Source organism: Tubulanus polymorphus, chromosome 1 (genome assembly GCF_964204645.1).
Source record: "Tubulanus polymorphus chromosome 1, tnTubPoly1.2, whole genome shotgun sequence".
NCBI lineage: Eukaryota > Metazoa > Nemertea > Palaeonemertea > Tubulaniformes > Tubulanidae > Tubulanus > Tubulanus polymorphus.
The window spans coordinates 31,618,299-31,631,728 of record NC_134025.1 but is presented as its reverse complement, the minus strand read 5'-3'; the positions used below and the strand labels follow the sequence as shown (position 1 = coordinate 31,631,728).

Below are 13,430 nucleotides of genomic sequence, written 5' to 3'. Positions count from 1 at the left end.
TGTTTTAGAGTGGGTTAATGGGTGGGTATAATAAATGCCTCCCGCGAATAGAGCGCGACGAATTGAAGTTTCGCGGCGACGCGTCGCGACTCGAACTGCGCCACAGAAGTCTGGTCTCAGCAGTTACTACCGCTTGGGGATACTTCCCGGATGGCGGCTGCTCCGGCGACCTAACCCGCCGTATTCCGTTAGTTAATAGAAACTCCGCTAGGGGACCGCCAGGTGCTGCCACCGTGACTTCCACGTTATTTCCGAGAACCAGTACGTTTGCCGGAAACTTGGTGGCAGCACCGTACGGTCCCCTGGCGGAATATCTGTGAACTAACGTAAAACGGCGGGTTGATGAACTACAGTCGTTTCTCTTAATATTCAGTAAAATCAGCATGATTTTGCATATTGTAATGAGCATTATAATAAATCCATGATGATGTATTTCGCGATTGTTCTAAGTGGTCATCTTGAGGCAGCTGGTGTTGCGTGGGTTCAGAATCAGAAATTTGTCCTCTGCGCTTTGACAGTGTCAAATTCAGCCGTCAAATCATCCCAAAAGGTTTCAAAAAACCCAATATAAAACTCGCAACAAGTTCACTCAAGGATTACATTTGATAAATGATTTATTTAACACCTAATTACAACATGAAGATAATTTTATCACAAAATTCTGTCAGCGAAGCAGCAATAAAAAATCCAGCACTGGCATGCAGTGTAGAGTACGGTACTGTACTGCAGCTAATGTTCGGTTCATGTTGAACTAGAACAAACACTCCCAAAAATAAGCAACAATTAAACATGTATTTTACACACATTGATCCAAAGAGGTGTCCAGTATCACAGCTTGATTATAGAGAACAAAAACAGTGTAATAATAAATGCAATCCTGACTGTATCAGGGGATGGTATCAATCGAAATTAATCATGTGTTCATCATAATAAATATTGATAATTTTAATAATAATAATTTTTCCATAAATGTTTTGGCAACATACAGAATACAAGAGGTTGAGAATGTACTATTTATTAAATAGCAGGATACATGTATTACACATGTATTACACATGTATTACACACGTATTACACATGTATTACACATGTATTACACACGTATTACACATGTATTACAGTTTTTAAATAAATATCTATGAGACATATATAAATGTATAAATAAACATTCTATGCAAGGGTAAATTACAATTTCCTAGATACCGCTATTCAGCGCAGTCTCACACTATTTAATGGACCATAGCGGATCTAATTGTTCTAATGGATCGTCAGGATTGAGTTTATCTTCAACGTGTCTGGTAGGATTAGTAAAACTAGATTTACTCGTGCGTCTACCAGACGCTGAACCCTCGTCCTGTAGGGTAAATAAATCAGCATTCTGAACACTAGCTAAACTCGCTGGTAAATTAAATAGGCTTACTGAATGTTGAGGTGAACTCGTAACTGAATGAGTTTGATTCCCTAATGACTGAGCACTACGACTCGAACTCCCCGAGTTAGATCTACTTCTATTCACAGGTGTTTCTACTGACTCCGGTATGATTGGCTCGACGGTAACGCCCTCTACATGTCCGTTTTGTTCAGTGCCATCTGCAGGTGGTTTTTCGCGAACATGTAACTTAGCAACGGTAGATTCGATATCTTTAAACGAGGACAGTTCGCCGAGTATTGTTGTGTCGTCTGCTGATCTTTGACTTTTATCCGGTTTCTTCTCACACGGTTTCCTTACAACTCCACCTACAATATACAACTTACAACTTACAATATACAACTTACAACTCAATACATAAATCAAACAATCTCATATAAATGCTGCAATTTGGGTGAAAGAGTTAGTTGCTAGGCAGCAAATGGATCCAAAATGGCCGCTGTTTTAAGTGTGTTGTATAGTTGTAAAACTTACGTTTAACGAGAACATGTTGAGCGTAATATAAAACAGCCTCGTAACAGAAGAGCAGCTGTTCTTTATCTTCGATCATATATTTACGTTTCTGACGTAATGTACGTATTGTATCTGGAACATTGATTAATCCGTTTCCCATATTGATTTCCTGTATTGCTGTATACAGAATACAGAATACAGCTGTATTATTCACTCCAGAGCTACAATATAAATCATACATTGTACTCATTATCATTACGTTTAAGTAGAGAAATGTGGTAGATATGGTTTTAAATGATAGTTTTTATTACCTGCAGTGAACTATTACTGGACGTATTAAATTCCTCTGTTGTTTGTATAAACAATGAACTTCAGATATGAACTGTATGATAGGATGACAAGTTGTCGGCGTCGTACTGAAATATATAATAGCATCAAGTTACAAAGCTTTAAGTTCCAAATCAGTAACAAATTGAATTTTTTTCAGTAACATTTCATTTAATTATGAAAGAAAATGTTCAAATTAATCAGTAATCAATAGTAAGACCCTCAGTAACATCTTTCATATTTCTGTTCAAATTAATCAGTTATCAACAGTAAAAGCACCAGTTACATCTTTCTGATTTCTCATATGCATCAAACAAATCTAATCAGTATTTCTCATTATAAAAGAGTAACAAATACTGAAAATCAGGAACAGTTGGCAGCTCTGAGTAACTGGATCGAGGGACTGGTTTAAACCTCAACCTATGTGTTAAAACCGGTTTCAAACTTACCATGAATTCCAGTCAGTGAATTGTAAATGAAATAAAGTTCGACTTGTTTTTGTTTCTTTATTCGTTAAAGTGATCAATCTTTCGACAGAATGTTCTTTCTCTTTGATACTCTGTAGAGTTAACTGTATCGGACCGTGACTGATAGATTTACCCTTCTCTGTCGGCCAATATACGTGTGGTTTACTCTGAAATATTCATTGTACATATAATACTAGAACACTGTCAGGTCTCAAAGAAGACTCTAGTTCAGAGTAGTTCTGCAGCTATCAGGATCCAAACTATCAATTGTCAGGGGTGGAGAGCTCAGAGAACCATTGAAAGAAACTCTGTCACTGTCAGGATTCACACTATCAATTGTCAGGGGTGGAGAGCTCAGAAAACCACAGAAAGAAACTCTGTCACTGTCAGGATTCTAACTATCAATTGTCAGGGGTGGAGAGCTGTAGAGAAGAACCACAGAAAGAAACTCTGTCACTGTCAGGATTCAAACGATCAATTGTCGGGGGTGGAGAGCTGTAGAGAAGAATCAAGTTATTAGTAATATCATAAATGTACCTTATTAGTTTGCGCATCATTGATTAACATGACTATTATCTCTGAACCTTGTTCACAAACCATCAGCCAGAAGTCTACATACGTGACCGGTAGAGGGGACTGTGTAGCTATGAATTTAGGACAAGATGCAGCTAAACTCTGTAACAACAATAACAATAGTGATGTCATAGGGTGATTTAATGGAAGCAGCAATCAGTATTTCACCATTGAACAGTAAATTGAACTTACATCGATGTAACTAGCATTAATATAGTCATCTTTCTGAGTCGTGAGGATGACTCTTGAGTCATCATCTAAAATACAAACACAAATAATCAACCATCACTAGTGACTCCTACTAGCGAGGGTCAGAGGAATGCCCCCTAGTGGTAGGATTTATACTTACAAGGCACAATGTCCGGTTGTCTATTTTTCATAGTGTAACATTTAGAAATAACCATCGTACGCTTGCGTGAATCAACTTCCATTTCATCATTCAACTCCTAGAAATATACAACAATAATAATTTATTTCACCAGTCCTTGTATCTAAAATTCAAATGGAGAACGCGTATTAATTCTTTACCTTCCAAATTTTGTCGAACTCCGAACCTCCCTGTTCATCACGATGCACCATGTTACAAACATGCTTCCGAAATTGTTCAACTTCCCAAACAAATTTATCCAGTAATAAATTATCTGCTAACGGATCAGATTTCTGAGAACAGATCGTATTCCTTAATTTCTCTTCTTTCTCTCTTTTTAAATCTTCCTCTGTTAGAACTTTAGGAGTTAAAACGCTCGCGTTGCTGGCAACATCTCTCAGATCTGGGCTGCTCGACAACAGATCATCCGTTGAAGATGTTGTCGATGTTTGTCTGTTTAATTCTATCGATTGTTGAGACTGTTGATAAGATACCGGTGCCGTCTGCTGATAAACACCGCTTGGATAAGATTGGTTTATAGGTGGCACCACTGGTGCTGGCAGCGTCTGCTGTATCTGTTGCTGCGGATACGCACTCATTGTTTGTTGAGTTGTCACAGAGTTAGCCGGTTGTTGTTGTTGCTGATTTATGAAGCGTGGGATCTGATGTTGAGGGGACCTAGTTGCAGCCCCGTATTGGGATACAGGTGCCCCATACTGAGATACAGGGGGGATTTGTTGAGCCCCAGGTACATACTGTAGTTGTTGATTAGATGCACTGATCTGTGTTGTAGTAGTTGATGATGATACTATTGGTTTATCAGTAGAGACAACAGGTTGCTGATGATAGTTCTGCTGCTGCTGTTGCTGCTGCTGCTGCGGCTGCTGAGAGATAGGTTGTGGAGGTTGATGATAGCTCTGCTGCTGCTGCTGCTGTTGCTGCTGCTGCTGCGGCTGAGAGATATGTTGTAGAAGTTGAGGGTAGCTCTGTTGCTGTTGAGGTTGCTGATAATTCTGTTGCCCTGTGTAAACTGATCCCTGGGCAGTTCGAAGATGCCCATGTGATGACGAAGTTTGTCCTGGGTAATTCAGTTGTTGTGATGTAGTCATTTTGTAATTCTGTTGTGTTGATTGGTTGGATACAGATTGTTGGTTGCTTGCAGGATAGTTTGAACTGGGAGGGTAGTTCTGTGGCTGACCCTGTGGTGCAGGGTAAGGAGTCATATGTCTTTGAGTAGCAACAGTTTTGGCCTGTCCTTGAGGACCTGTGTAATTTTGCAGTTGCCCTTGAGGAGCTTTGTAATTTTGTGCTTGCCCGTGAGGAGCTTTGTAATTTTGTGATTGCCCTGAAGGAACAGGAAACCTTTGTGATTGCCCTTGAGGGGCTGTATAATTTTGCTGTTGCCCGTGAGGAGCCATGTAATTTTGCGACTGCCCTGAAGGATCAGGAAACCTTTGTGATTGCCCTTGAGGGGCTGTATAATTTTGCTGTTGCCCGTGAGGAGCCATGTAATTTTGCGACTGCCCTGAAGGATCAGGGAATCTTTGTGATTGTCCCTGTGACGGGATGTAACCTTGTGGTTGTCCCAGGGATGCAGTGATATTCTGTGGTTGTCCCAGCGATGCGGGATAACTGTATTGTTGTCCTTGGGGGATGCTGTAACTTTGTGGTTGCCCATGAGATGCAGGGAACCTTTGTAATTGTCCCTGGGGTACAGTGTAACCTTGTAATTGTCCCTGGGGTACAGTGTAACCTTGTAATTGCCCCTGTACAGAGTTGTAATTTTGCGGAAGTCCCTGATGAGTAGAGAACCTCTGAGATTGCTCGCCGTGCGATGCCGGAAACCTTTGCGGCTGTACCTGCGACGCAGTGTAACTTTTTGGTTGCCCTTGGGAAACAGGATTATTCTGTGGTGCCCCCTGGTGCGGATAACTTTGAAACTGCCCCTGGAGTGTAGAGTAATTTTCAGAGTTCCCCTGCTCAATCAGTCCTTGGGGTGCTGGGAACCTTTGCGTTTGCCCATGAGGAGCCGAGTAATTTTGCGTTTGCCCATGAGGAACCGAGTAATTTTGCGTTTGCCCATGAGGAGCCGAGTAATTTTGGGTTTGCCCATGAGGAGCCATGTAGTTTTGGGTTTGCCCATGAGGAGCCGTGTAGTTTTGGGTTTGCCCATGAGGAGCCGTGTAGTTTTGTGGTCGCCCTTGAGTTGTATAATTTTGTGGCTCCTGAGCAACAGGGTAACTATGTGGTGCCCCCTGGTGAGATGGATATGAAGCTGGTAGATGATTGTGAGGTTGTTGCCGAGGGATATAGTTCTGGTTTGTGTTATTACTGATGTTTTGATGAACACTGACCATAGGGTGCTGACTCGCAGCAGGCTGCTGGCCCGGGGCCGACTGCTGGCTCACAGCGGGCTGCTGGCCCGGAGGTTGATAATTAGAAGGATATGATAAAGGATTCTGTGACTGGTCACTAGAGGGAACTGGTGTAGGTTCCCCTGGAGATGCTATAGGTGTATGTAGTGAGTCTACAGTACGAGAGCAGCTATCAGTAATTACTCCAGGCTGAACTCCAGGCTGAACTCCAGGGGTTACTCCAGGCTGAACTCCAGGGGCTATCCCAGGCTGAACTCCAGGAGTAACTCCAGGCTGAACTCCAGGGGCAATCCCAGGCTGAACTCCTGATTGATTATTAGATAATGACTGAGGTATAGTAACTCCCCCTGGTGGTGGGACCTGATAGTTTTGTCCAGGTTGCGTATTTTTTAAATTGCCGAATGTTTTAGGTTTCATGAATGGTAAGAAATCTTTCAGAGTTGGAGCTGCTGCTGGAGCAGCTGGAGAGGTCGATATCGCGGGAATATCAGCGAATGTCATATCGTAAGGTGGATTAGTTATTAATCCAGCAGTAATACCAGTTGTTAATCCAGGTTTAGGAGCGGATGGTCTCGGAGGTGGAGCCACTGAAAATACAATCAATAACTTCCAATTTAACCTCACCACTAATGCGGCAAAGCGACACCAGATGGCGTTGTTCGTAATCAACAACGACGTAAAACTGATCGCCATCAATCACGCCACCTGGTGATGGGATAAAGTATTACCTTTAGGCAGTAGTCTGTCTAAAATCTGTTTTCTTTCTTCGTCTTGAACTTTTAAAACTCCTTTCAATCTCTGAATCAAACGAGTCACGTTTGAATCTAATTTCTCGTAAAATTCTATTCCTTTTGAAGCTTTCGACAATAATTCATCTTTCGACTCGAACGCTTGTTTTAGATTAGCGATCGCTTGCTCCCTCTGGTGGATGATTTCGGCCGATGATTTTCTAAGTTTAGCGAACTCGGCGTTAGCGTCTGTCAGCGCGTGTAGGATGTTGTCCTGCGCCGATAAATTCTGCGATAAAATTCCGCGAAGTTCGTCGTGTTTCGACAAATGTTTCTGAAAAACCTGAAAAAAATAAACATTGACAAAATATGAGAATTATTTTCTAGAATTGGACAATTTTTGATAAGTTACAAAACAGGAATATCTAGGATCCAGTTACAAGTTAGAGTAGAAATCAGTCCACTGCTCCTTGCTCTAGACCTGAGCTAAGTCAACTGTAAGTTAACTCTGAGAGTCATTTCAATCTAAAACTGCAAAACAAGGTCCAGGAATATCCAGGATCCAGTTCCACAGTTGTGAGTCCGAGTTTATTATCCGATGAGTTAATACTCATAGATACAAACTGCACAACTATGCAACTGAAGTAACCAGTGAATTCACTGAATTGATATAATGTTGTTACTTCGGTATTAGATCGATCACTGCTCACTAACTGTAACAGTGAATAGTTACCTCGGTATTAGATCGATCACTGCACACTAACTGTAACAGTGAATAGTTACCTCGGTATTAGATCGATCACTGCACACTAACTGTAACAGTGAATAGTTACCTCGGTATTAGATCGATCACTGCTCACTAACTGTAACAGTGAATAGTTACCTCGGTATTAGATCGATCACTGCACACTAACTGTAACAGTGAATAGTTACCTCGGTATTAGATCGATCACTGCACACTAACTGTAACAGTGAATAGTTACCTCGGTATTAGATCGATCACTGCTCACTAACTGTAACAGTGAATAGTTACCTCGGTATTAGATCGATCACTGCTCACTAACTGTAACAGTGAATAGTTACCTCGGTATTAGATCGATCACTGCTCACTAACTGTAACAGTGAATAGTTACCTCGGTATTAGATTGATCACTGCTCACTAACTGTAACAGTGAATAGTTACCTCGGTATTAGATTGATCACTGCTCACTAACTGTAACAGTGAATAGTTACCTCGGTATTAGATTGATCACTGCTCACTAACTGTAACGTGATATCATCAGCTCGTATATTCTCTCGTAACTTCTCTGTTAACTCTGTACGTTGTGTTTTCATCTGTTCAATTTTACCCAATAACATTCTAATACGGTCGATTAATTCAACATCTTCTTCAGCTGTAACCGTAACGACAAAATCAACGATCAAAACAGTTTGAAATTGATTATTATAGTCTACGCGCGCTTGCCCCCGACCGCAAGAGATCAGTGAATTCTCTTTAAAGTAATACAGCATCTTCCAGGCAGTCAGAGCAGGGATCGGTCGATAAAATCAATAAGAATTGAAGATTAGAAATTTCAAATATTTTGTCAAGCAAAGCATGTGCAAATAACAATCAGGGCTAATCAGCTCCCGGGCAAGCAGAGTCCAGGGCACATGATAATCAGGGCTAATCAGCCCCCGGGCAAGCAGAGTCCAGGGCACATGATAATCAGGGCTAATAAGCCCCCGGGCAAGTAGAGTCCAGGGCAAGCAGAGTCCCGGGCAAGCAGAGTCCAGGGCACATGATAATCAGGGCTAATCAACCCCCGGGCAAGCAGAGTCCAGGGCAAGCAGAGTCCCGGGCAAGCAGAGTCCAGGGCAAGCAGAGTCCAGGGCAAGCAGAGTCCCGGGCAAGCAGAGTCCCGGGCAAGCAGAGTCCCGGGCAAGCAGAGTCCCGGGCAAGCAGAGTCCCGGGCAAGCGGGCAGTAGTCTACTGTATCAGAATAATCAGTAATAAAACTTACAGTTAAGAGTTTGTAATGAAGGAATATATTTATCCAACTCTTCTAGTGGACCGGTCAATAGTCTCAGATATTTCACTTGTTCCTCCATCACTTTATGAAGTCCAGAATTTGATTGATCAGCTTTCATTAAAACACTCTCATATTTCGCAGACTCTTGCGCTATCTCTGATATTATGATATTCGGAGCTCGTTTTTTGCCGTATATTTCCTGAAATTCTCGTTCGTTTTTCTCTTCTTGTTGAACTAAACTCTCAATTTCATCGATATTCTCACGAACGTCTAACGATATTCCTGATAATCCTGAAATAGATATATCAAACTATAACCTCGACGATTAGAGGGAAATTCACTGATAAATTGTTAATTCAGTTTGACTACAGAATCTAAATCAGTTTTGATTCTAGTCAGTTCTCAACAAACAATTGTGGAACTTGAGTCCAAAACTGTAGAACTTGAGTCCACAACTGTGGAACTTGAGTCCACAACTGTGGAACTTGAGTCCACAACTGTAGAACTTGAGTCCACAACTGTGGAACTTGAGTCCACAATTGTGGAACTTGAGTCCACAACTGTAGAACTTGAGTCCACAACTGTAGAACTTGAGTCCACAACTGTTGAACTGAGATTTAGGGAACTGAGATTTAGGGAACTGAGATTTAGGGAACTGACATTTAGGGAACTGAGATTCGGGAACTGAGATTTAGGGAACTGAGATTTAGAGAACTGAGATTCGGGAACTGAGATTTAGAGAACTGAGATTCGGGAACTGAGATTTAGGGAACTGAGATGTAGGGAACTGAGATTTAGAGAACTGAGATTCGGGAACTGAGATTTAGAGAACTGAGATTCGGGAACTGAGATTCAGGAGGAGTTTGAGTAAAACTTACGTTTCATGGCATCAATAAGAGTTTGTACGGTATCAGTTTGAACACTAATCGCTGCACATTTCTCCAGTAATTCCTCCGGTAATTTCATAGGTCCGAAATCTAACATACTGCGATCTAACTTTAACGCAACCAGAAACTGACTACAATACAATCAGTATTACATTATATACTCCTAGATTCATACAGTCAGTATTACATTATATACTCCTAGATTCATACAATCAGTATTACATTATACACTCCTAGATTCGTGAAGAAACATTGACGAAATTGTTACAATTCATCTAAATATAAATAATACAATGATTGTATTCAGTAAACTCTGATCAATTCAGATATTTGTCATCCTACCATTGAACTCCAGATATGTATCCCAGAGTCAGAGGAATTTGGTCGAAAAAAATTTATTTGGCCGAGTTTCATAAATGTGGGACCATGAAAATTAGTAATTTATTCCACAAGTTTCTGAATGTTACTCAAGGTTTTCACCCCCAAATAGAGGATTTACCGCTAGGGGTAACTTCGAAGATATTCAGTGAAACTCTAGACCTGAACTAAGTCTACGGTAGTTTAAATACATACGCGAGTTCAGTTTCTTTTTGATCAATTTCGTCTCCAATTTGTCTCAATAATTTCGCCTTTTCTTCGCTGAAATAAACCGGAATAGAATTAACGAACACTCACTGAGAGACACTCACAGATACCTGACGAACACTCACTCATACACACACCTGTACAGTGATGAGGATTCATGAACCTCAATCGGAACAAGTTTAGCGAATATATCGGCACCAGATATTTCAATATCATCAGCTTCAAACGGGATTCCTTTCACTAAAGCGGCTCCTGTTTAAATTAATTACAGGGTTATACGTAATATACACAACCAAAAACTATTGAGTCCAGAACTGAGTCCAGAACCCAGTCCTCCTAGCTGGTACAAACCTTTAATTTCAGGTAATGTATTGATATCAGGAACTTTCTCATGATAAATCATAGCATTCTCTCTGTCAGCGATATTCCTCCTGTTTACAAACAAACAAATCAGATATATCAATATCATATATCAGATATAACAATATCACATATCAATGATACATGTCAGATATATCAATATCGTTAGATATATCAATATCATATATCAGAGTATTTTTTCATTGAACTACAGGTACTTACTTTCCACCAACGACGTCCATAGTAAATCTTAAAGATTCAGCAACAGCTTCGCCTTCATTCTATAAAACATTCATTCATTATTCATCTCGTCTAAATACAGACGTATCTCGGCTTGATCATCCAACACTTTTATAGTTAGAACTGTATCAAACAGTTTGATACAGTTCTCAGATTTGATACTTACCGGTACTTTAGCTAGTTTGATACAGTTGTCTAGTTTGATACTTATTTTAGCTAGTTTGATACAGTTCTCAGATTTGATACTTATTTTAGCTAGTTTGATACAGTTGTCTAGTTTGATACAGTTGTCTAGTTTGATACAGTTGTCTAGTTTGATACTTATTTTAGCTAGTTTGATACAGTTCTCAGATTTGATACTTATTTTAGCTAGTTTGATACAGTTGTCTAGTTTGATACTTATTTTAGCTAGTTTGATACAGTTCTCAGATTTGATACTTATTTTAGCTAGTTTGATACAGTTGTCTAGTTTGATACAGTTGTCTAGTTTGATACTTACTTTAGCTAGTTTGATACAGTTTTCTAATGTATCCAGAGATGATTGATAATAGGTCAGTCGTTCTCCCCATCTCTGTTTTTCCTCACACTGATTTCCCATGTATAAATACATGACACATTTATAAAACTGAATTTTCATTTCCATTCTTTTCTTCCATTCCTAAAATCATTTTAACCCAAACAGTCAAATCTATAACATTGAAACTATGGAACTATATCTGGATGTTGGTTTGTCTTTGATTACCTTGAATTTTTTACAATGATTCAACTGCGATTCTATGTTGTCTAAAGCTATTCTGTAATATTCTACTATTTGAGCAGCCACTTTAGCTGTAATTGTACTCTTTCTGTTATCAGTCATACTCTTCTCGAGGATACATTCCTGAGCCTGAGCCTATCAACAAAATAGGAATCCAGAAATATTGAATCATCTTTTATAAAGAGGCAGTTAAAACACTTTTATTCATCCAGAGAGGATTCAGGCTGATCGATTGATTAGTAGATTTATAATCTTTCTCTTCTATTTTGTAAAGGGTTCGATGCTTCTAAGTAATAAATCATTATCTCCTATCATGATTATAGAATTGAAGAAATCGAATCACAATGACCTAAAGTCACCATCACGAACACTTTATCTCACCAGATCAATTCTGCAACGCAGGAAGTGAATTTCAGGGTCGTCAGAGCAGGATGATATGAGTTATTGTATGAATTGTAGGAACATTTTAAATATTTGTCACACGCTATAATCCAAGGCAAGCAGGGATCGAGTGGGTGGGGGTGGAGGGGAGGATTATACCTTGTTAGTAGAAGTTTACAACTTACCAACATGAGATTGATTTGAAAGGTAAGCACTTCTCTAGTAAAGTGATAAGTATATGAGGATTGATAAGTATCTAATAGATGTTGGAACGCCCAGGCAGCGCACTGGAAGTGAGTACAACTGATTTTCATACCCTGAAAAAATAAAAATAAAATAATTCATCATTACATTGTAACAAATCTACAAAGCATTAATGAGCCAATGTAACTAATTACTAATGAGACAATGTAACTATTTACCTCAGGAGTTTGTCTCGTATCTAAAGCCCCTAATACTGAATGAAGGGCTCCGATATTATACAATATTGAAGCTAATTCGAATCGAACATCGGTTTGAGTTACGGTTCGACCAGTGAAAATATCTTCCCTGTGAAATGTATCAATAAAATCAGTGAATATAACAATCTTTACCTTAATCATAAAATGGTGTAATTAGATATTTACCAGGTGAATGATATCGAATATGGGTCTCCGTCATGAAGTGGAAATCTATTTTGTAATAGATGACATTGACAGTAATATCTCTTTAATAAACTACAACCCATAAAATCCTGTGAAACTCTGACTGCGTTCTGCAAATAAAAAATACATCTATCATCCGACACTGGACCGCTGGGGGAGAGGGGAAAGAGAGGGGGAGGGGGTTGATATACTTACAGTTCTGAGGGAATCAATTTCACTTATTGCTTCATTATAATGATCAGCATTTTCTCCATATTTCTCACTAATGTACTGCAAATATACAAATACAGTTTCACTGAGATTAGAAAGAGTTGAATGCTGTTAAGAAACTGACTATCCCCCCCCCCCCCCTCAGCGCTGACATGATGGGCACACTGATCTTTCCAGACTGCAACATAGTTTTTCCTTGGTTGCGTAGACATTGAGTTGAGATACTTGAACATCTTCACTCCTCTGCATCATTAGCACTGGACTGGGCCATGGGGAAGAGTAATCAGTCCGTTGTTGCCAGATACCAGGATGATGATGCTGGGGTTTCATGCTCAATGAAAATAAAGCAGTCAACTGATTAAGGCCAAGGGGTGAGGTAAGATGCGATGATGAGTTTGGCGCCCATACGACCAAGGGTTAATGCCCATGAGCTGGGACGTGTAACTGACCTGTGAGGTGTGGGTTACTGGGTATATATACCATAAATATACTGGGACTCGGAGAGTGTTTGTCGTTTATAAACAATAATCATTAAAATCGTTATATAATTGACAGACAGTTCAAATAGGGTAATCCCCCGGTAGAACAGAATTATCAACGCAATAATGCAATACCTGACGTAAAGAATGACCGAA

At 39.9% G+C, this 13,430-nt stretch overlaps 1 protein-coding gene across 1 annotated transcript in view; it reads right to left on the bottom strand.

Annotated features, from left to right (window-relative positions):
* Nucleotides 1–609: 609 nt before the first annotated feature.
* The window catches only part of LOC141915096 (tyrosine-protein phosphatase non-receptor type 23-like), a 12,887-nt gene continuing 66 nt past the window's right edge, over nucleotides 610–13,430 (bottom strand). Inside the window, exons 1-23 of the mRNA XM_074806501.1 lie at nucleotides 13,410–13,430; nucleotides 12,781–12,855; nucleotides 12,568–12,695; nucleotides 12,364–12,490; nucleotides 12,127–12,258; nucleotides 11,546–11,695; nucleotides 11,303–11,461; nucleotides 10,786–10,844; nucleotides 10,555–10,634; nucleotides 10,341–10,455; nucleotides 10,192–10,257; nucleotides 9,610–9,749; nucleotides 8,723–9,022; nucleotides 7,953–8,113; nucleotides 6,720–7,062; nucleotides 3,778–6,578; nucleotides 3,599–3,695; nucleotides 3,442–3,506; nucleotides 3,214–3,351; nucleotides 2,659–2,843; nucleotides 2,194–2,298; nucleotides 1,904–2,103; nucleotides 610–1,737 (exon numbers count right to left, since the gene is read on the bottom strand). The exon at nucleotides 13,410–13,430 is cut by the window's right edge and continues 66 nt beyond it. Of these exons, the coding sequence (XP_074662602.1) occupies nucleotides 1,226–1,737; nucleotides 1,904–2,103; nucleotides 2,194–2,298; nucleotides 2,659–2,843; nucleotides 3,214–3,351; nucleotides 3,442–3,506; nucleotides 3,599–3,695; nucleotides 3,778–6,578; nucleotides 6,720–7,062; nucleotides 7,953–8,113; nucleotides 8,723–9,022; nucleotides 9,610–9,749; nucleotides 10,192–10,257; nucleotides 10,341–10,455; nucleotides 10,555–10,634; nucleotides 10,786–10,844; nucleotides 11,303–11,461; nucleotides 11,546–11,695; nucleotides 12,127–12,258; nucleotides 12,364–12,490; nucleotides 12,568–12,695; nucleotides 12,781–12,855; nucleotides 13,410–13,430 (6,159 nt within the window). The 3' untranslated portion in view covers nucleotides 610–1,225. The remainder of the gene's footprint in view (nucleotides 1,738–1,903; nucleotides 2,104–2,193; nucleotides 2,299–2,658; nucleotides 2,844–3,213; nucleotides 3,352–3,441; nucleotides 3,507–3,598; nucleotides 3,696–3,777; nucleotides 6,579–6,719; nucleotides 7,063–7,952; nucleotides 8,114–8,722; nucleotides 9,023–9,609; nucleotides 9,750–10,191; nucleotides 10,258–10,340; nucleotides 10,456–10,554; nucleotides 10,635–10,785; nucleotides 10,845–11,302; nucleotides 11,462–11,545; nucleotides 11,696–12,126; nucleotides 12,259–12,363; nucleotides 12,491–12,567; nucleotides 12,696–12,780; nucleotides 12,856–13,409) is intronic.